At 41.6% G+C, this 24,209-nt stretch overlaps 1 protein-coding gene across 3 annotated transcripts in view; it reads right to left on the bottom strand.

Annotated features, from left to right (window-relative positions):
• The window catches only part of marchf5 (membrane associated ring-CH-type finger 5), a 45,809-nt gene that overhangs the window by 8,548 nt on the left and 13,052 nt on the right, over nucleotides 1-24,209 (bottom strand). For all 3 annotated transcript variants that reach the window (XM_062976146.1, XM_003224735.3, XM_008116768.2), the window contains exons 2-4: nucleotides 7,471-7,673; nucleotides 5,429-5,559; nucleotides 1,844-2,027 (exon numbers count right to left, since the gene is read on the bottom strand). In XM_062976146.1, coding sequence (XP_062832216.1) covers nucleotides 1,844-2,027; nucleotides 5,429-5,485 — 241 coding nt within the window. In that variant the 5' untranslated portion in view covers nucleotides 5,486-5,559; nucleotides 7,471-7,673. The remainder of the gene's footprint in view (nucleotides 1-1,843; nucleotides 2,028-5,428; nucleotides 5,560-7,470; nucleotides 7,674-24,209) is intronic.

Below are 24,209 nucleotides of genomic sequence, written 5' to 3'. Positions count from 1 at the left end.
CCAAGAATTAGAATTCACTAAACCATACTGGTGTAATAAATTTAAATTTTCAGTTGCAGTCAGCTTTTCAGTATAATGCATTGATTGCATGCTTATTAAAAAAATCTATTTTGCAACAAACACAAAGAAAATGATCTGTCTATTAAAACCTGGTTTCACATATTAAACCAGGGGCCTCTAAATTTCTGAAGCTCGTGGCCAGGCTTGGATTGTTTAGAGCAATGGCATCCAACCTTTGGCCTTCCAGGTGTTCTGGACTTCAGCTCTAAGCATTCCTGGCCTTTGGAGAAACTGGTTAGGGTTTCTGGCAGTTGGGGTCTGTTGGAAATAGCAACCTCCCAAGCCTTTCACTATTTATATGTTAATGTATATATTTGCTAACCTGTATTCTATATATATGTTGATTTGCCAGGCTGACTGTACCTCTTTGGTTTGGGAGGGGTTACAGACATGTGATTGTACTGAGCATGTTCAGACTCAAGACTCCATTTTGTAGTCAGTCTGTTTTACATCTCAGTGGAGGTGGATGCATGTTTTGCATTACACTTCAGTGGAAGTGGATGCATGTTACTGTTTGGACTTCAGTAGAGAAGTATGACTTATAGACTTCAGTGAGTACAACTATACTTAAAGACTATGGACTACTGATTAAGAATGATACCCTGTGTGCTCAACACACACAAAAACTACATCCTACCTATAACTGAACTTAAATAAGAAATGTGCCAGTATGCTGAATTAATACAAGATGTGAGTAAACAAGATATGTTATTTTTCAAAGAAGACTTTGTTTTTTTTTATCTCTGAGTCCCCATGGGGAGATAGGGCAGGATACAAATGAAGTTTTATTATTATTATTATAGTTATTGTTGATACCATACATATTGTCTTTGTTGACCGCACTTTTCCACTTACAGAGCTAGTTTACTGTTTTTCTCTGAAATATGGTAAATATTCAAAAACATTTAACCTACTGATGCCTCAATTAATGTTAATTTTATTGGTATCTATTTTTATTTTGAAATTTACCAGTAACTGCTGCATTTCCCACCCTCAGCCTATACTCAAGTCAGTAAGTTTTCCCATTTTTTTGTGATAAAATTAGGTACTTTGGCTTATATTTGGATCGGCTTATACTCGAGTATATAAGGTATTCAAAATGAGGCACTGGGCTGCAACTGTTACTATTTTTAATTTCTTAGAAGGTTTCTATGGCAGGAGGCATCCTTAGAAATAAGAATGATGCTGGAAGTCTTTCCAGCAGACCACCCATCTGACCTCAGCAGAGATCCCAGCAGTAGAAAGCATTCACTTTAACACTACTGTTCATATGAACATCCTTTTATCCTTCAATCTATAATACAGTAGAGTCTCACTTATCCAAGCCTCACTTATCCAAGCCTCTGGATAATCCAAGCCATTTTTGTAGTCAATGTTTTCAATATATCGTGATATTTTGGTGCTAAATTCGTAAATACAGTAATTACAACATAACATGACTGCGTATTGAACTGCTTTTTCTGTCAAATTTATTGTAAAACATGATGTTTTGGTGCTTAATTTGTAAAATCATAACCTAATTTGATGTTTAATAGGCTTTTCCTTAATTCCTCCTTATAATCCAAGATATTCGCTTATCCAAGCTTCTGCCAGCCTGTTTAGCTTGGATAAGTGAGACTCTACTGTAGTTACAACAACCCTCACTTTAATAACAACCTTCCAAACTCTGTTGGGCCATTTCATTTAGCAACCAGTAAAGGAAAAAAAATCATCCATATTTTAGGTACCTGAATTTGTCCCATCCCTCCTCATGAAAACACAACCTGGAATTTAATGGCATTACCTGGGAATATACTGTTGAGTATCTGTAGTTTATTAGAATATTTGCGCCACAATCTAAGCACATAGTCTTCCCAGCGAATCATCTTTCCCAATATAAGCATAACTGGGATAGTGGGAAGTCCAATTAAAAGAAATAAGGGATCAGCTCTTTCCATAACATCAAGGCCCTCTTTATGGCCCACAACCTGTGAAATAAAAACATTGTGTTATTACATTATATAGGGCAGCTACACACCTAACTAGTAACTATTTCATAATGATGCACTTAAGTGGCATTGAACTACACCATTAAACTGTCAGAGAAACCACAGAGCCTAGCTGCTGAGCCAGTAGAGCAACTCAAGGGCATCAGGCAATTAACTCTGTCTTCTCCTACATATAGTTTTAGAAATCACTACACCATCGTGCCAAACAAACCTATGGGTTCCTTACTCAAAGAAATAATTGCACTGAGAGTTTGGCTGCACAAAAAATATCTTTTAAGTGGAACAAAAGAAAAACTACTTCTGTAACAGAAAGTAATAGACTGGTAAACCCAGAAGAACTCTCATGAATAAGGATGATCTTTCAAAACCTGGGTTAATGTTAATATTCATCAGCCCATGTTTGTGCTGATTTGCTGACAAATGACTGCCACAGATAAATGATTAAAATGTGGTATATGAACAGTAATGCATAAGACACATATGTGCAGTTATGGCAAGCTTAATGTCTACATACAATGTTAGCAGGCAGATGAAGAGAAACTGAAGCTGTAACTATAAAATTGGAGTTCAAAAGAAGTCAGTTCTATGGATTGCTGTGTTCATTGAAACTTTATAACAGTGGTTCTCAACCTTTGGGTTCACAGGTGTTTTGGCCTACAACTCCCAGAAATCCAAGCCAGTTTACCAGCTGTTGGGATTTCTGGGAGCTGAAGACCAAAACATCTGGTGAAAATCACAGCTTTATAAAACTCCATAATCAGGCTAGTTAGTGAGTTATTCTTTTCTTATTCCATCTAAGGATCTTTAGACAGTACATATAAGGACTATATGTGAAGTGGGTGAGAATAAGCAAGATTCGAACCCAGATCTGTATCTGACATATTAGCAATCATTGAGCTTACTTGAGCAAATCAGTTTTCAATATAGATGACTTTATCACAGACTTACAAAGCTAGTGTGGCATGTTAGATAAAAAAACTTAGTTTAAACAAACCCTGGGTTGGGTTGGAGTTTGTCTTTACTTCTAAGGCAACTATAGGCAAGCCAATCCCTCTCATCCTCCCCTTTCAATTTGCAACACTGACCTATCTTAAAATGTTGTTATAATACAACATATATATGTATATATATGTACAAGTACATATAAATAATTTAGCATCTGTTTTAGGCAAAGTTGCTCTTTAAAGTACAATAGTTCAGTTTTATTTTGTCAGAAACTTGGAGTCACAGGAAGACACACATCCCAAATAATTTTTTTAAAAAAATCTAAGCAATAATGCATAGCTCTAATCCCCTTGTATGGATGTATATATAATATCTTTTCACTTTCTAGAAAAGTGGTTCTCAACCTGTGGGTCCCCATGTGTTTTAGCCTACAACTCCCAGAAATCCCAGTCACTTTACCAGCTGTTAATTCTGGGAATTGAAGGTCAAAACATCTGGGGACCCACAGGTTGAGAACCACTGTTCTAGAACAAGACTGTGGAACTGGTGGCTTTCCAAACCTTGCTGAATTCCACATGCTGGAAGTACACATGCTGGAAGTACCAATTCACCAATAGTCAAATGTTCCCTAACCCAGTTCTGGAGAACTGCTGAATGATAATTTAGCAGTTCACTAATTCAGTACAGGGTTTGAAATCATACTGTCTTTCAAGGGATGCATTGAAAGTTAATGGGAAAAGCTACACTGAGAAGTCAGATTTCCATTGCTTGAACATTCTGCAAGGAATGCCCAAGGAAATGCCAAAGAAGAGAAGAATTCAGTGGGAGAAGTGAATAATGAGCAGAAGCATCAAGCTAATAAGATATTTTATTTGAATTAGTGTTCTGCCCGCACACTAGCTATTTATTTGGAAGGTGTCTGTGACACAGGGAATAGACTGAATGCTATACATTTGAAGTAAAACAACAATTTATTAAATAACAAATCTCAAACTTCCTCTCCTCAAGAATTTTACTGCCAGTCTTTGCGAGGTGAGTTAAAGTCCTTGAAATACAACCACAATACTGACTGGATGTGGTTTCAATTGTATCTCAATCTGCTATATCTCCAACTTGGCTTTACTTTTGTCTTTACTTTCATATAGCTTTGATTTAACTTCTATGACTTGTGTGCCTTCAAAGTGACTTGCGTGGCTTCGACGTGACTTTCTATTTTGTGGTTCTTTCACCTTCCTTTCTCATCACCTTGCAATACCACACTGCCTGACTCCTCAAGGAGCTAGAAGGGCCTTGGCTAAGGCTCCACCCCTGAGAGGAGACTTAAAGGGACAGTGTGAAGGAGGTTTCAAATAGAAGGAGGAAGAGGCTGTCTAGACTAACCCTACAAACTATATATAAAATACTAATCTCCTCTAACTAAATGAGGGCTTAACAGGAGTAAACAGTGAGAAATCTTGCGGAGGCATGACAAATTAGAACTGAAGAAAGAATTGGCATTTCTCAGACAGTGAAATGCCTTCTCTGCCCAGCTCTTCAGCAGATCTTTTAGAATGAAAATAGATAGAGGTAAGTTATACATAGGTGTGAGTGAACATTAACAGGAATATGTGGAAGATGTTGAGACTTGCAGAAGCTAACCATGAATAATAATAATAATAATAATAATAATAATAATAATAATAATAATAATAATAATTGTATGACACAGCAAACAAGATAGATATGCTGGATTTCATTTCACAAAATCACAAGTCAAACACTTCCCAAGTGTCTAGGACTGTGTGATGTATTTTTGGATGATGCGCGCAGATCCCAGTAGGGTGGCCTTTTGCAGTTGCAGATCGCAATTTTGTCAATGTCTACTGTTTCCAAATGCCAGCTGAGATCTTTTGGTACAGCACCCAATGTGCCGATCACTACCGGGACCACCTGCACTGGTTTCTGCCAGAGTCTCTGAAGTTCAATCTTGAGGTCCTGATAGCGGGTTAGGGTTGTTGTTGTTGTTGTTGTTGTTGTTGTTATTATTATTATTATTATTATTGGTGTATACACTGAATGTGTATCCCACTTTTCTGCCTGTATTTATAAGGCAGGAGTGGGGTTCCTTTGGTCTTCCAAATGTTTTAGTTTACAACTCCCATCTAGCAGAACCTCTAGGATGGCCATGGTGAAGAACTGTAGGATCAGTCATCCAAATTATTTGAACCTGAATATATGTGCAACTGTTTAACAGGACTTGTGGATCTAAACGTTGAAAAATTCACCAAGAGAAAGAAGAGAATAAAAGGAAAATATTTTCTGGAGCTAGCACTAGTATGTGTTTTCTGATCTTCTCTTTGAATTCTCTTCCTTACCAAAAAAGTGTTTCTGCAGCAAATCTCTAGCAGTTTCCAGCTTGATTATAATAATTTAATATTTAGAAAGTGTATGTGAACCTGCATCACTGTTACAGCTCCATAAGTAACAGCTGTCCAGTAGATAGAGCCCACCATTATTCCAGCTGCAGCAAACGGACAGGCTTTAGAGATAAGACGATCTGCTAGATCTAAGACATAAACAACTGGACCTATAATACAAAAAGAGAAATAAGGAAAATCAGGAACTGAAAGAGAACACAGCAGTGACATTGTGCCAATTCTGACTTAATAAAGCTATGCTGAAATTCAAGGTATTGGCCAGTTGAAATTTATGGTCAGGTTAGGAACACATGTTCTATAACTTTCTGCAAAATAATCATAAAATTTGTATTCCAATGGATACCCCACTAAAACACCAATGCTATTCATTATTAAATTGCTGTATTTGTCACTGGTAGGTAGATTTTCAAATTAGATTCAGACATTGAACAAACAAAACCAAGTGTCTTGGGCTGAAAAAGTTGGTCCAGAATGTTATCTCAGACCAGTTTTTCTGTTTCCTTTCTCTGCTATTCTTATTTCAGCCATTAAATGTCCAACACAGATACAATCTTTTAGATAGTCAAGTAGCTCCTGAAGCTAAGAAATGCAACACAGTATCAAAAATGGTAAAACATGAATTTACATTTAGACAGAAACTGTCTCCATCTGTTCATCCGTTTCTGTTTCATTCTGAAAATGTACGGTATTCTGCCTGTCATAAATGTATATGCTAAACATGCAAGGGCTTTCCAATTCCCACTCAAAATAGGGGTTCTAGTCTCCAAAATCAGTCATTTCAGAGAGCGGGAAAGGATACCGTAACTAGAAAGGCTTCAGAAGACTTATAGAATAGACTGAAGTTCTCGTATGTGTGTGAAAGCTTTGCCAAAAGAACTCCAGATTCTAGTTCGTAATTATTTTTATTTTTATAACCAGAACAGAAATGGGGAATTATTGGGTAGTGATCCAATACATAAAGTAAAAAAGAAATGCATGTGATCGGGACATAATCATAAATACAACTATGGGTACACAATAAGTGAAAGATTGAGTCTGGACTAACTGGTTGTTTATGCATGTCCTTACAAGATTGAGGCTCAAATGGAATTGGCAGTCCCAACTACAACCAGCACATTGAATCAGTGATTCAATATATAAACGTACTGCAGTCAGTAGCCAACCTACTTGATTTGCACCTCCCAAACTAGTCTGTGGATTGGACATTCATATATACTTCTCCCAGTGTTGTAATATAATTTTCAACCTAAAAAGTACATCAAAATATCCTCTTTTTAAAATGAAAAAGTCATTTTGTGTGAATTTCTTCTCCAAATAAGGGAAGATTAATGCAGGAGCATGAGGGAATTTTTGAAATCATGTGAAAAAGATACAGACAAAAAAATCACAATCCATATATTCTAAGTCTTCACCTCATATGCTCTGTCCAATCTGTCAGCAAGTCAATCTTATTCCATGGATGGGCAAAATGTGCCTTGGGGTCTGTATACAGCCTTACAAGTCTATTTTGGTATTTCAATCCTCCTACAACCCCATTTTTCAAAACCAAAAGTAGATAGCCAGCCATTTCTCTAATAGGTTCTTTGGATCCACTGTGATTTGGTTCCAGGACCCCTCATCGATATCAAAATGGGTGGATGCTCAAGTCCAATTACATGTGATGGCATAATAAAATAGTGTCCATTATATTAAACAGCAAAATCAAGGTTTGCCTTTTGGATTTTAAAATATATATTTTTACAAGCTGTGGATGGTTGGATCCATGTTTATGGGGGTCAGTTGTAATTTTGTGTGCCCCCAGCCCACTTTCCTTTTTGCTATTTTGCAGCCCCTGGAGAGAACAGGGGCAGAAACTGGCCTTTAGACCTACTGAAGCTACCCAAAAATGGTTTCCTGTTAATAGTTCCTGCATTTTCTATTACTATGACCTACTCTAACAGGTGCTAAGAGAAGAACTAATTGCACTAGTTCTGCTCTCCCCTTGCTTCACCAAATGTTCAAATACAGCTGGCCAGCACATGCAGTATGTAATTTGGATTAAACTGTTATGCACATCTTACCTAGTTTTGGAAACACTATTAAGTATTCTGCATTGCACTGAGGACAGGCAACTCTGGCTGTACTATTTCCTCTCTGTTTTTCATCCACCCAGCGCTGGAGACACGTTTGGTGAACCCATTTCGTTGAGCCTCTACACCGGCATGGTCGCACCCACTCTGCTGTTCTGTCATCTTCATCAGTGGCAAAACACACCCAACAGCTCCTGTAAGTTGAACACAGACCACACATCAGAAAGCTATATACCCAAATAGAATAACAACAACATCCTCACCTATTTATCCTGAGAATTTGATTAATTTAGAAAGATAATTTTTCATACATCTGTGTTACTAAATCAAATTCACCAAGACCATTATATCTATCTATCTATCTATCTATCTATCTATCTATCTATCTATCTATCTATCTATCTATCTATCATCTATCTCCCGGTGTTGCCCATGTTATTTGAAAAAGTCATTTTTTTAATTGTACAAAATGCATAAAGTTGTAGATTAACTACAACTGACATCATACCATGTTAACCCTGAGAAATTCCATCAGCACTTAAAGTTTGCTATGTTGGGCAAGTTTGCTCTAGATGCATCATCAGTGGGGTTCCGTGTGCTCTCTGGCTGTAGGGTAAACTACAACTCCCACTATGCCAAGTCAGTCCCCTCAAAGCCCTCCACGAGGTTGAGTTAGTCATGGGGGTTCTGTGTGCCAAGTTTGGTCCAGGTCCATCATCGTGGAAGTCACTGTTTCTCTGACCGTGGGTGAACTACAACTCCTAGAAAGGAAGGCCAGTTCCCCCCAAACCCCTGCAGTAGTCAAATTTCGGCATAGCAGGTATGTGTGCCAAATTTGGTCCTGATCCATAAGTGTTCAGGGTCACAGTGCCATAGTGTAAGGATAGCAAGGATGGAAAAGTGTGGCCAACAAAAGCCATCTCCATTAGGAACATTTTATCTCCTGATGAAAAGTTTTTTTCTTGCTGCTCTCCATGCTGCAGGAATGTCCTAGGCAAAATTTTTTAACTTAATTGAGTGGAAATTACCAACAGGTTTCTATTTTTGTGGCTAAACCGTACTTTTAAAAGTTTTGATGAGATAGGCTTATCTGCTTTTCCCTTTTCTTTCTGTTCTTCTATTCACATATGCTCAACAAGGTGGCAGCTGCTATTCATCCTGTCTGTTGTAGAGAGTCATATTCCTAAGTTTAATGGCTATTGAAAACGTCAATCCAGAGAGTGAGGTGAGCTCCCATCTGTCAGCTCCAGCTTCCCATGCGGGGACATGAGAGAAGCCTCTCACAGGATGGTAAAACATCAAAAATCCAGGCGTCCCCTGGGCAACATCCTTGTAGAGAGCCAATTATCTCACACCAGAAGCCCTCAAGTGGCTCCTGACATTAAAAACAACTGCTTGTATTAATCACAATTCATTGTAAAATAAGAAAATGAGGTGAAGTATGCATTTTCTAATACATACCATTTAGCTAACTTGCTAAATTTCCGTAAAGATCACACTGCCTTTTTGCAAAGTTTACATGAATGCTTAAGATATGTACATCTCTTTATTGAGAATTCTTAAATTTTGAGTTATAATGATATCATGCTTTAGTATAAACAGCAAGCAGAAGAATCATAGAGCTGAAATAGACCACAAGGGCCACCCAGTCCAACCCACTGCCATGCAGGAATACACGTTCAAAGCATCCCTGATAGATGGCCATCCAATCTCTGTTGGATTTGGCCATCTACATGTGCAGATCGGACTTTTGCAGATATGATTATTCATGGATTTAATTAAAATGTTCTTTCCAGGAATCTCTAGGTCCACCAGTATGATTTAGCGGGAACTGGCCATAGAGTCAATGTTGGAGAAAGAAGATATCTCTAGAGAGGTGTTATCTCAGGTAAAAAGTATCAATTTTATGATGTGTAGGGTTTTTTTACTTTTGCGACAGCCTTGTTCCTGCAAATGTGAAGAACTGACCATAAAGGCAAACCCAAGGTGGACATATATATAGTACGTAACAAATACTTGTATAGCATTCTCACACTCTGAATGTGACTTGTAGTGCCTTAATCAAAAACTACATTTTCACATGATGAACTTACATCCAATTTTTAATCTCAACTAAATGAAGCTCACATGGGATAAAAACAAGTCTTTTCCCATTCAGCAATTTATTCAATGGGTGTTCTCTAGCTAAAATTGGCAACTGAATTTTGGCTTCACAGTTTATTCAATCAATTCTATATATATCTGGCTTTTTCAATGGATGCTACCATAGATTACTTGTATAGTTTTATGCATAAGGACAGTAGTAGGAACTATCTCATCTGCAACAGTTTCAGTGTCAAAAATTAGTTTAATCAAATCCTGTTGAGAAACAATACTAAAACAATCTGTATACAAGACACATACACTGAAAACTTCATTCTTGCTGTTGATGTAATAAAATTCTAATTTTAAAGGTAAATAATCTGCCTCTCTAGGTAAGCAGAAATAGAGCCACCACACATTTTCTTCTTCACTACAGTACTGCCTCGTGCCTATGGATCCAAAAATAGCTTTAAATGGGTAAAATTAAACAATAACAGACATCACGTTGCTCCATCCAAGAAGTTGATAATGCAAACATGACAACTTCCAAAACTTGCTCTAGTTGCAGTAAGAGTTGTAGTTTGGCTGTTCCTCCAGAACTGTTAATGAGGACAAAACTGGGACACTGGCATAAAGATGAGGAATGCCTTCAGGCAACCTGACACCAAGAAAGGTCTAAAGTTCATCTGGAAAGAATAAAAAGTGACAATACAAAGTAACACTCTTGAATTAGTTATTGAAGGCTGCCTTTTGAAGCTGAAAACATGTTTTATACTCAATATATGAAGTATAATCAATGCTAGTGAGACTCCTGAACTCATTTTTCATATGGTGCTGGAACAAAACTATATATTTAAACAATTTTCATCTAATTTATTGCTAAATTGCAATATTTTAAAACAATGTATGGTCTACAAAAAGAATCATATGATATGTTTTATATTCTTAAGCCTTTAGCAAGCTATGAATAATGAATAGCAAATCCCTTGTTTTCTGTCATCAGCTTTATCTTGCTATTGACAGTAGCTACTGCAGAAAGCTAAATAAAACCATTGACACAAGGATCTCAGTTCTTGCCAGATTTTCCATTTTCTTGTATTGAATAAAACATTACCTTGATCCTAGTACAGAATCAGGTCGCAACTAAGACAGCAACCAAAATAGAAACAGCTGGCTAGGTCAAACGAAGCATAGTCTCTGAAAGCTCAACCCTCAAGTACTTGCTACCTCTGCAAAAAACAAACAAACCCCAAAAGCAGGAAAAAACAGACATCAAGTAGCATTAATATATTTTTTTCCAACTCTTATGCCATAAAATCATTGAAACAGGGCTATTATTACAGCCTTGAAAATATGATCGTCCTTTGTCATTCTGTGTGCAATACATCACAAGGACACCTGCTAGAAGATGCTTTATTTTACACAAAATAAAGGTATTGAATTAGTACATAAAACTGGCATTCTGAAGGCATAGATAATGTTCCTGGATACCATTAGAAGTGTCATTCATCAGAATCCATGGACTATTAAAGTGTTGGAAAACAACTCACACAACTAAATTTTGAAAATGTTCTATTATGCAATGTCATATTTTTCAGACAGGTTTGGACTGAAACTTCAAAATCCCAGTTAACCAATCACCATTCATGTCATTACAATCTAATATTGGCATGGCTTTGTTTATTCTGTACATGAAGGCTGGCTATTACTTTGTGTCCTAGGTTTTGAGCGAGAAAAACTTTTTTAAAAAGTCAGTTTCCAGATTCTTCTAGTAGCCAATGTGTCCTAGATTACCCATATACCACATTCCAGTTTGTGAACATCCCCTAACCATGATGTTTCTGCAAATATTCAGTGAAGCTAAATAAAGGGTTATCCAAAACTCCTTAATCTTGATTGCTGTATTATCTTAATCTTTCCCAAATATAGCCTTTAAAAATAATCCATGGAGTTAATGTAGTATTGCCTTCCCAGTTTTATAAGGAGACTAGCTGTGCCCGGCCACGCGTTGCTGTGGCAAAGTATGGTGGTATGGGAAATAAAGTATTGAGGAATTGGTGGTAGTTAAGGTAAAGGGTAAACGTTTTCCCCTGACATTAAGTCCAGTCATGTCTGACTCTGGGGGTTGGTGCTCATCTCCATTTCTAAGCCGAAGAGCTGCCGTTGTCCGTAGACACCTCTAAGGTCATGTGGGATGACTGCATGGAGCAGCATTACCTTCCCGCCGGAGCAGTACCTATTGATGCACTCACATTTGCATGTTTTTGAACTTCTGGGTTGGCAGAAGCTGGGGCTAACAGCTCTCTCCACTCCCCCAATTCAAACCTGCGGCCTTTCGGTTCAGAAGTTCAGCAGCTTAGCGCTTTAACACGCTGCACCATCAGGGGATATTATTTCCTAAAGGTTGTAAATATACAATATTTCTGATTGTTTTTTCTTTGTCTGTTGGAGGCAAGTATGAATGCTGCAATTAGGGAAAATGAGTAGGATGTAATGGCCTTGCAGGTTTAAAGCCTGGCTGTTTCCTCCCTGAGTGAATTTTTTGTTGGGAGGTGTTAGCTGGCCCTGATTGTTTCCTGTCTGGAATTCCCTTGTTTTCAGAGTGGTGTTCTCTGCGATATTTTATGTGCTTCTACTGTTTGTGGCCCTGAGAAAACAGAGGATTTGCCAAACTTTGATTATGAGAATACTTTGTTGGGAAGTGTTAGCTGGCCCTGATTGTTTCCTGTGTAGAATTCCCCTGTTTTCAGAGTGTTGTTCTTTATTTAGTGTTCTGATTTTAGAGATTGTATTGTTCTGTTTTATTATACCACATTAATTTTTATATATTCTGATTTTAGTGTTTTTGAATACTTGGAGCCAGATTGTATTCATTTTCACAGTTGACCGCAACACAACAACAACAACAACAACAACAACAACAATAATAATAATAATAATGACTTTGGTAATACAGTGTTTCACTCCCTTCTCAGCTTCCTTTCTGGAAGAATCCTTTCTTGGGAGATGTTAGCTGGCCCTGATTGTTTCCTTTGTGGAATTTCCAATTTCCCTGCTTTCAGAGTGTTGTTCTTTATTTACTGTCCTGGTTTTAGAGATTATATTGTTCTGCATTATTCTATCCCAGTAATTATTTCATATTAAAGTAGAATCTCACTCATCCAACATTCGCTTAAACAATGTTCTGGATTATCCAACGCAGTCTGCCTTTTCGTAATCAATGTTTTTATAGTCAGTGTTTTAAATTCATTGTGATATTTTAGTGGTAAATTTGTAAATACAGTACAGTAGAGTCTCACTTATCCAACATAAACGGGCTGGCAGAATGTTGGATAAGCAAATATGTTGGATAATAAGGAGGCATTAAGGAAAAGCCTATTAAACATCAAATTAGGTTGATTTTACAAATGAAGCACCAAAGGACAGGTTGCTTACCTGTAACCGTGTTTCTTCGAGTGTACTCTGTGAATTCACACTAATGGAGAACGCTGCGCCTGCGCAGGCTCCAACGGATACTCTTCCAAGCTAAAGTTTGAAATTTGGCGGTAACCCCGCCCCTCTTCCCGGAGGGTATAAAGGGCGCCCTCCGCGCCCGCTCTCCAGTTCCTACGCTGCAAAGGCAGCGAGAAAGGGAGAGGTTTGCCTGTGGGGAAGGAAGGGCGGGATTGTGTGAATTCACAGAGTACACTCGAAGAAACACGGTTACAGGTAAGCAACCTGTCCTTTTTCTTCGTGTACTCTGTGAATGCACACTAATGGAGACTAGCAAGCTAAGGTGTAGGTAGGTGGGATAGCAAACCCGATAACCAGTCTAGTGTCCAAACACATTTATTAAGCACGAGGTGCAAAAACAGGCAAATGCAATGGTCAAGTAAGCGATGCAATAGCATATAGTGCAATAAAACCGATCCTTGTGTTAGGATCCAGAACACAATCATAACATAGTAAGTGGGCAATAGTCTGTAAGAAAATACAGAGGTAGGCATAAAGTCATTCTCTGAAAAACAGAGGGAGAAGCATTCAAAGAAAAAATTACATTTCAGTGCAGTGGGTAAGTATAGTACACAAGCACTATGTTAAAGAAACCCTGAGCACATCGATTACAAACGGGGTGGATGACAACGGTCAGCCTGTAAGAAGGATAAACCCGAAAACTGGTTTTGAGTAAGGCAACAACATTAGGTAAGGCAGGAGGAAAGGACGGACCTGGCAAAGGCCGAGTCCTTGAGGTTCTTTGAGTCCATCCTGTAGTGTGAAACAAAGGTGGATGGAGTGGACCAGATAGCCGCTCGACAGATGGAGTCGAGAGGGACGCCCCTCAGGAAGGCCGTAGAGGTGGAAAGGCCCCTTGTAGATCTAGGGCGGATCGAAGAGGGGGGCTGGCGTTTGGCCAGCTGATAAGCGAGCTCAATGGTCTGAGCAATCCAGTGTGAGAGTCTTTGGGAAGAAAGAGGTTCGCCCAGTTTGTGGGTAGCGTAAGCCACAAAAAGTCTAGGTGACTTACGTATGTCCTTAGTCCTGTCCTTGTAGAAAAGGAGGGCTCTCCTGACATCGAGGAGATGGAGTTTCCGTTCTAGAGAAGAAGAAGGATTGGGGAAGAAAGCAGGAAGTATTATGTCCTGGTTCAGGTGAAAAGCAGAGACCACCTTAGGTAGGAAGGTGATGTCCGGGCGAAGGACAGCCCTGTCGTGGTGGAAACGAAGGTAGGGTTCGTCCACCCGGAGAGCAGCCAATTCCGAAGGCCTGCGGGCAGAGGTGATAGCGATGAGGAAGGCAGTCTTCCAAGAGAGAAGGTGAAGGTCTGCAGAGGCCATAGGTTCGAAGGGAGCTGAAGCTAGTTGAGAAAGGACGAGTTCGAGGCTCCATCCGGGAGTCGGAGGTTGGACTGGAGGATGCAAGTTGTTGTAACCTCGAAGGAAGGTCTTAATGAGGTTGTTAGAAAAAAGAGAGGGTTGTCCCTGACATTGGAAATGCCAGGAGAGAGCAGCGAGATAGGATTTTATCGAAGCCAGAGAAAGTTGACGATCCGCAAGGGAAAGTAGAAAGTCCATGACCAGCGGGATCGAAGTAGAGGCGGGATCGACGCGTCGGTCCCGAAGGAAAGTTTGGAATTTTGCCAGCTTGTAAGCATAGGCTTTCGATGTGGCCGGTTTGTGAGTAGCGCGGAGGATCGCCTGCAGGTCTGGGTGGAGATAGTTTAAGGAAGTATCCTCCAGGCAGTCAGGTGCAGGGACGGGACGTCGGGGTGGAGAACCTGTCCCTTCTGTGAAGATAGTAGATGAGGGGGAATTGGGAGGGTGCGGGGGGGATCCGCACACATCCGGAGCAGCGTGGGATACCACGGCTGGCGTGGCCATGCAGGGGCGATCAGGATGGCCGATGTCGGTGTTAGATAGAGTCTCTCTATCACTCTCGAGATGAGAGGGAAGGGAGGAAAAAGATAGACGGGTTCGAGAGTCCAGTCGAGGAGAAACGCGTCTCCGAGACAGCCCGGAGTCGAGTATGGAGGTAGTCTCGCTCCGAATCGAGGAAGTTGAGCGTTCGAGGGGGAGGCAAAAAGGTCCAGAGCTGGCCAGCCCCAATCGTCGAAGACGGATTTCAGGATCTCGGGATCGAGACGCCACTCGTGGGGGGAGGTCGTTATTCTGCTTAGAGAGTCTGCTAAAGTATTTTGAGCCCCCGGAAGGTGAACTGCCGACAGAGTTATGTGTCTCGCTATGCACCATAGCCAAATGTCCATCGAGAGAGCCATGAGTTTTCTCGAGCCCGTACCCCCTTGTTTGTTGATGTAGTACATGGCTACTACGTTGTCCGTTTGGATCAGAACGGTCTTGTGGGGAAGAAAGCGAGCAAATGCCCGGAGGGCTTTGAAGATTGATAACAGTTCTAGAAAGTTTATGTGGTGAGACCTTTCTTGGGTGGACCATAGGTCCCTGACGGTGAGGTTCGACATGTGGGCTCCCCACGCAAAATTGGAGGCGTCGGTCGTGATGGTGACTGACTGAAGGGAGGGATGGAAGGGAAGTCCCACACAAACATTCGCTGGGTCCTGCCACCAGCGAAGGGAGAGGCGAACCTGGTTCGGTACCGTGAGAAACATTGAGCTCGGGTGCCGATGGGGTTTGAAAGAGTCTATGAACCATCTTTGGAGAGGTCTGAGACGTAGTCTGGCAAAAGGAGTAACCATGACCGTGGAGGCCATGTGACCCAGGAGAACTTGGACCGCGTGGGCCCGGATCCTGCGGTTGCGGAGGAGGAGGGAAAGGTGCTGTTGAAGGGCTAGGAACCTGTCCTTCGGTAGGGAGGCGGTTTCCGTGATGGAGTTGAAGAGAGCTCCGATGAAACGGATTTCTGTGGTTGGGAGGAGTTGAGACTTTGAGACATTCAACTGAAGGCCCAGCCGTTGCAGGAGAGAAAGAGTCTGTGAGACATGGTTTTGAAGGGATGAGGGATCGGACGCGACAATCATCCAATCGTCCAGATAAGGAAAGACCATAATGCCCTGTTTCCTGAGGTGCGCTGCCACCACGGCGACCACCTTTGTAAAGACCCTTGGGGCCGTGACGAGGCCGAAAGGGAGAACTGTGAACTGGTAAGATTGTCCCAGGAGCTTGAAGGAAAGGAAGCGTCTGTGGGATCGACGCACCGAGACGTGGAAATACGCGTCGCGTAAGTCTATAGAGGCGAAGTAGTCTCCGTGTCGGAGCATCGGGAGGATGGAGGCCACTGAAACCATTCGAAATTTTGAAGGCAGAATGAAGAGGTTTAGAGCCCGTAGATCGAGGATAGGCCGAAGGCCTCCGCCCCGCTTGGGAACCGTAAAGTATCTCGAGAAGAAACCTCGAGTGTCCTGCTCGGAAGGAGAAGGCTGGATTGCGCCTTTCGCCAGAAGGGAGTCGACCTCGGCGCATATTTCCGGTGAAGGGTCGGTGTGGAGGATGTGACCCGTGGGTGGCAAAGTTTCAAATTCCAAGGCATAGCCGTCTCTGACAATGCGAAGAACCCAGGCATCTGAGGTGATAGACTCCCATTCGCGGTAGAAAGGAGCTAGGCGGTCGAGGAAAGAGCAGAGAGGAAGGATCTGGTCGGGGCCTAGGAACGGCATGGTAGTGGCAGTAGTAGTGGAGATAGAAAGATCCCCGAGAGAGTAGGCGTCAGGCCCGACGTTGGGGTTGTGGCATAGCTGCAGGACCTTTGCCCCGACCTTTCGGGACCTGGTGCTGGCGGCGAGGTTGTTGGTGATGACTGTGGTGACTCGAGCTCGACGAGCGTCGAAACGGCTGGTGACGAAAAAGCTGAGGGTAGCGACGGTACCGTTGCTGGAACCATCGGGTCCGCTGAGCCTGAGGTTGATCGGTCCCGCACTTTGTTGCGAGAATCTTGAAGTCGTGATTGGACTTAAGTTTGTCATCAGTGCCAGAATTGAAAAGGCCCTGGGTGTCGAAAGGAAGGTCTTCGATCACTTGTCGAGAGGAAGAAGAGAGTCCTGAGGACCGAAGCCATGCGTGCCGTCTGATCGCGACCGCGTGGGCAATCATTTTTCCGGCGGTATCACCGGTATGCTTAGCCATTTGAATTTGGTGGTGTGCGAGAGAGTCCGCCTCCTGTTGGAGGGTCGAAAGGACTGACCGGTCTTCGTCAGAAAGTTTGGCGAAGAAAGGTTGGGCTTTCTCCCAGAGGATCTGTTGATAAGCGCCCATGCAGGCCCCGTAGTTTGCCATGCGGCAAAGGAGGAGAGCGCCGGAGTACAACTTGCGGCCTACCGCATCGAAGCGTTTGCCCTCTCTGTCGGCCGGGGAGTTGGATTGTCGACCCGACGATTGGGAGGCCTTTACCACCATGGAGTTTGGGTCAGGGTGATGCTTGAGCCATTCCAAGGCTTCGTCATCGGTTCGGTACCAGGCCTCTATTTTCTTAGAGGTTGGAGGTATCGAAGATGGAGTCTTCCAAGATGCCTGGATGACGTCCAGGAGGTATGGAAGAAAAGGCAGCAAGGTGGCCGGCGGGGCTTGGGCTTGAACCCTCTTGAAAACGGGGTCGGTAACAGCCTTTGAAGTTTGTTTAATTTCCATCCCCAGAGCGTCTGCCATTCTGACCATCTGGTCGGAGAAAGCCCGGATATTATCTGTCGGGGAAGGTGGGTCGACCTCGTAGGCGTCGTGAGGCGGGGAGAGGTCGAGACCGAGAGAAACCACAGAGGCGGAGAGTATCGACTCGGGGCGTTCGATATCGGGGTCATCCTCCTCGGGCCCTTGAGGGGACCGGGGAGGAGAAACAAGCACAGAGTCCTGATAAGGTATAACCTCAGGAGCAGGGAGAGCCGGCTGTGGAGGAACGCCCTTGGACGCGGAGGCCTGGGCGGCGCGGGCTAAGCGCGTCATCTGTCTACCCCTCTCAGGTGTTTGAGCCGGGGGAAAGAGTTCTTGTCGAGCCGGAAGACGAGATGGTGCCGGCTGGGGAGCCTTAATAACCGTCCTGACCGACCGGTCGGGGGAGGCTTGAGCGTCCACATCCGAGGACTGACCATGAGGAGAGGAAGAGGAGCGGAGGCGTTGTGCCGGTTGGATAGGAGAGGATCTCCTAGAGGAAGGCCCAGAGGAGGGGACGTCCTTCTTCGAAGACGCTGAGGAGGACGACCTCTGGATCATTCTTTTCTTTGCTGGGGGTTGTTTCGACGCGACCCTCAGCGATTTTCCCGGCGTCGGGGGAATCGGGCACACAGCTGCCGAGTCAGATTGAGCCCGTCTGGATTCCTCCTGAGCCCTCTTGAAGGCAATCTTCATGGCGGAAGAAGATGGCGGCGCAGCCAGGCGGGATCGAGTGGAAATGGCCGAAGCCACCGAACTCGAAGTTGATGAAGGGCCCATCTTGCCCGATCGGGTGGATACCGTAGCGGTGGTCACCGTGCAGGGCGGTTTGGTCGGTCGCGGTCTCGAGGTTTTCGAGGTTTTAGTTGACACCGACGGAGCAGGCCTGGACGCCATCGAGGCCGAGGTGGAAGTAGAAGCCTCAGGAGCAAGAGTTTTTTCGTAAAGAGCTGCGCGGAGTCTCGCAGCTCTATTTCTTCTGGCCTGAGCTGTAAAGGCCAGGCAAAAACGACAGGTACCGACGACGTGGCTTTCGCCAAGGCAGAAAAGGCACTTAGCGTGGCCGTCGGAATCTGGGATCTTAGCGGCACACTGAGTGCACCGTTTAAAGCGCGTGGTTGACATAAGAACGAAGAGTCCGAAGTGAGCTTTGCGGCGGAAAAAAAGGAACTGGAGAGCGGGCGCGGAGGGCGCCCTTTATACCCTCCGGGAAGAGGGGCGGGGTTACCGCCAAATTTCAAACTTTAGCTTGGAAGAGTATCCGTTGGAGCCTGCGCAGGCGCAGCGTTCTCCATTAGTGTGCATTCACAGAGTACACGAAGAAAAAACATCATGTTAGACAACAAATTTGGCAGAAAAAGTAGTTCAATATGCAGTAATGCTATGTAGTAAATACTGTATTTCTGAATTTGGCACCAAAATATCATGATATATTGAAAATATTGACTACAAAAATGTGTTGGATAATCCAGAACATTGGATAAGTGAGTGTTGGATAAGTGAGACTCTACTGTAATTACTACATAGCATTACTGCGCATGGAACTACTTTTTCTATCAAATTTGTTGTATAATATGATGTTTTGGTGCTTAATTTGTATAACGATTACCTAATTTGATGTTTAATCGGCTTTTCCTGAATCCCTTCTTATTATCCAACATATTCACTTATCCTGCCGGCCTGTTTATGTTGGATAAGTGAGACTCTACTGTATATTGATAATCTTATATTATCTGCTTAGAACTGGATTATATGAGGCCCCTTCTTCACAGCTGTATAAAATGCACACTGAAGTGGATTATATGGTAGTGTGGAGTCATGATAATCCAGTGCAAAGCAGATAATATAAGATTATAAATGGGTTATATAGCTGTGTGGAAGGGCCTTGAGTCTTCACTGCCATATAATACAGTGCAAATTAGATAATCTATGGAAGAGGCCTAAGTCTGCCTGTCCCCTGGGCTGAGTTGGTTGCTAGGAGACCAAGTGGGCAGAGATTAGTCCTCTAACTGGCAGCAATTGGATAAAAACAATTATTCCTTTCCCTCTAACTAGGACTTTATTTTTCTTTTCTTTTTGTTGTATTAACCTAGAGGCGTGGATGATGGGTTGTGATGTCAAATTTCGAGGTTGGAGGGCCTGTAGTTTTGTTGTTTTGTCGGTCGCCGTGATGCCATCACTCATTTATATATATATAGAAAAGATTGGATGAGCAACACATTAAAGCCTTTCTTATGACATCTAATGAAAGTTTTAAAACAATGAGGTGATACCTAGAACTATACAGTAAGCATGCTCTTTTCACAAATATGAAATAGCGCTGCTCATTTCCTTTCAAAAACTACACTTCACAACATCCATGGAAACCACAAAATGAAACCTTGCTGAATATCCTAATCCCTCTCCCCACAGATCCAGGTCAAAACCACACAAATCCACAGGGGAAAACCCTTGAGTACACACATCAGCTCTTGAACTTTTCCACAGCTATCACAATTACACAACCTACACAGAGTCGTATGCTGTTAAATAAAGAACTGTTGATAAAAACGCTTTCACAGCCTGCCAGATTATTTAGAGGAGATGGTGTTTGAATTTTCATACTTCCTGTAAGGTTGCAATACTAACCTATTTGTACTTTGACTGCCAACCAAATTCCAAGGGCAACTTTTTAACTAGAAACAAGACTGGTCTTTAAAAAGGAGGAAAAGACATTCTACAGAAATCTGAGAAACGATGGCAACACTGTAATTAAAAAAGGGTCAGTAAAATTCATGGAACTGAAATTAAACATTTCAGATTCATTACCTTTAGCTTTCTTACAAAGGAGCATAACAAACCTTTTGAACTCCAGCAATAGTTTGTTTGGGCAACAATCCCAAATCCCAAATAGGGCTGTTATGGGGTATCCTTAGACAATCAATACAAGAATACTTCCAACAAATTATAATTGAGAGTATTTAATGAAATTATAGTTGACATACCGGTATGTGTCCTTTCTGAAATTGCAGAACTCCTGCTGTATACAAGGTGTGTTTTCAGCAGTTACTTAAGTACTTAATCTTAGTTCTATTTAAAGACTCCAGAAAGCTTTCTTATCATATTGTACCACTAGGCTAGAATTTTGTGCCTTGTCATTCTCTGTCATGTGCATAACTAAACAGTTACTTTACTTGAACTGTAGGTGTCAGAATGTTCAGTCTTGTCATTAGCTTCACAAGGAAATCGAGGGAGGAGACATCATTTTTTAAATGTTAAAAAAAAACTTTGGAAGATTTCCTTTTTGAACAAAGAAACCAATACTACGTATTGTGAAGCCTCACTTGTTTTTCTGACTACACAAAAAAGCTTAGGATATTTAGTTCTTTTTTCACAGGTTGCAATTATTTATCATAACTACAAACTTACTATTCTAGTAAGTTTTGTGTGTTCACAACTGTCAGAACTGCTTCTTTTTTACAAACAGGGTGGTTATGATTCTCCTGCCTTAGTACCCTGGCACTCCTTCACTCAAAATCTCTTTTTTCCGGGTAGCATTTGGCTGCAAAGGATCAGAGAAAGGAGACAGGAGAAAACTGCACTGAATTAGCACAGTTTTGCATTTAACTCATAGAAACTATAAAAGAACTTCCAGTACCTACAGCTGTTCTTAAAATGGCCCTTCACTGAACACAGCCCCTTTACTGAGAAAGAAGAAGACAATCTGACCATCAGCATAGGGTATTTTAAATCGATAAATGACTTAATACAATTATAGAAATGCATCAGATTAATTTAAGTGTGCATATCTTTCAGTTAAAACAACTACCGCAATATATCTCTACTAGCTGTGCCTGGCCTCGTGTTGCTGTGGCTTATGGGAATACTTTGTTGGCCAGGTGGAATAGCAGTGAATAGCCTTACAGCTTCAAAGCCTGGCCATTTTCTTCTTATGGGAATCCTTGTTTGGTGAGCTGGAATACAATGGAATAGGCTTGCTGCTTGGAAGGCTGGGTACTTGCATTCTAGGGCAATTTTTTTGGGCTGCTAAAATTGCAATGAATAGCCTTACTAATTCAAAGCCTGGTTGCTTCTACCTAGGGGAATTTTTTGTTGGTCAGCTTCAATAGTACAGAATAGTATCACTGCTTCAAAGCTTGGCTGCCTTCTATCAAGGTGTGATTTGGTCCAATGGTTTTGTTGTTAACTCGGTCCTAATTATGTACATTTTACACACATACACACATATATAGTTATAGTTATAGTATATATAAAGGAGCCCCCTATGTCACAGCAAGTTAAACCATTGTGCTGCTGAACTTGCTGACCAAAAGGTTGGCAGTTTGAATCTGGGGAGTGGAGTGAGCTCCTATTGTTAACCCCAGCTTCTGCTAACCTAGCAGTTTGAACACATGCAAATGTGAGTGATCAACAGGTACCGCTCCGGTGGGAAGGGAACAGTGCTCCATGTAGTCATGCTGGCCACATGACTTTGGAGGTGTCTACGGACAACATTGGCTCTTCAGCTTAGAAATAAAGATGAGCACCAAGCCCCAGATTCGGACACGACTAGACTAAATGTCAGGGGAAAACCTTTACTTTATATATATATAGACACACACACACACACACACACACACACACACACACACACACACACACACAATCTTCATTTACTATTGCAAGACATTTTCACAGAAATCAACATAGCCATACCATGCCTATTCCTAATGTTATAAATATATAGCACAACACCACTGGATTCTAATGTGAATCTACGAAAGATTGTGGCATCTTTTCTATTAATAATAATAATGATGGTAATAATAATGGTAATAATAATAATTATTTATTTATTTACTACCCACTTCTCTTGATAGCTTGTGGTGGGATACAACAAAGTCAAAATATATTAACATAAAATACATAAAATAAAGTACAGAGATTAAAAACATAATTGTAAAAAATGCAAGAAACACAGGGTACAAAATTAACATATAGCAGCAATACAATGTAAATCAGAACTCATGAATGACTGGGTAGGCCTGCCAGACAAGATGCGCTGTCAATTGGATTTAACTTCAGACAGCTTGTTTAGCTATCAGAGCTCTTCCAGCAGGTCATTCCAAAGTTGTGGGGCAGCTGATGAAAATGTCCTCTGGATGACAGTTGCCAGTCGGGTTCTGGCTGGTTGGAGTAAGCGTCCCCCAGAGGACCTCAGTGTTCTAAGGGGTCATGGATTGTGCGGGAGAAGGCAATCCTGTAAGTAACCTGAACACAAACCATGTAGGACTTTATACTTTGCCCAAAAACTAACTGATAATCTGTAGAGTTACGTTAATAAGATATAATTTAATATTATACAGATACATAATATATTATATAAAATTTTGCATATATGGGTCAATTCTACAAAGATAGCACACTCTTCTGTTTTTCTTACAAGTGAGAACCCTGAAGTCCAATAAGACATTCTTCCTAAATATGTTTATATGTTTTCCAGGTAAGCATTACCTACATCAGACAAAGGCAAAATAATGCATTATCTCTTAAAAGCAAGCTTGCTGCTCCTTTTTGAAAGAGAGACTCTCACATGAAAAATTGTATTCCTCTACTATACCACAATGCCTAACTTAAATAGAGCAGTAAGATGGCACGTTCCAACACACACACCCCACTCCCAATGGATAGCTGAAACCACCTATCGTACTGGGCTCCATATTTTCAGACCACAGTTGGCTACTTAAACTTAACCCATTAAAGGGGCATCGACCCAACACTTCTTGTGGCTGGGGAGGACTCTTCCCCCAATTCATCTGCTACCAATCCACTCTCAACTTTCCTCTTGTTAGGAGAGTTCTTAGATTCTTAAAGGTGTGAGGTTAACTTCCAGCCCAGGCATACTACAGAGTTGTACTGAAGAACTGATCATTGCTCACAAACACTTCCAGGAATAGTGATCACAAAGGAAACTACCAAAATTTAATCCATAGATAATGAGATCTTAGTGTAATCGCGTATTTTTCTTTACCTCTATTTATCCTTGCTTCCATTTCTTTTGTGGCCTAACTACCATAATGGCACTAAATCACATCTGACCTTGGAAACTAGACAAAGCTAGCTCTAGTTAATACTTAGATGGGAGACTGCCCATGAATATCAAGTGCTGTAGGCTACATTTCAGAGAAAGAAACTGGTAAAACCACCTCTGAGCATTTCTTGCCTAGAAAAATCTTATGAAATGTATGGAGTTGCCACTTGCCACAAGTTAACAGACAACTTGAAGACACACACACATTTCCTTCACCTTTCTCTGTTGTGTCTCCTGCCCTCCTTTTCTTATTCTAAGCCCTTGTTTCCCCGTTTCCCTTCAAAAACAAGCCTAGATAATGCTTCTCATCCTCTGAAACATGGTTGTGCATGCATTGTATAATAATAATAATAATAATAATAATAATAATAATAATAATAATAATAATGACACACCAGCATATCTATCTTGTTTGCTGTGTCATAAAATAAAATAATAATAATAATATCCTGCTTTTATCTCTTGATTGAGACACAGAGCGGCTCAGAATA

This window comes from Anolis carolinensis, chromosome 3 (genome assembly GCF_035594765.1).
Source record: "Anolis carolinensis isolate JA03-04 chromosome 3, rAnoCar3.1.pri, whole genome shotgun sequence".
In the NCBI taxonomy this organism is placed as follows: domain Eukaryota; kingdom Metazoa; phylum Chordata; class Lepidosauria; order Squamata; family Dactyloidae; genus Anolis; species Anolis carolinensis.
This window is presented reverse-complemented; position numbering and strand designations above follow the sequence as displayed.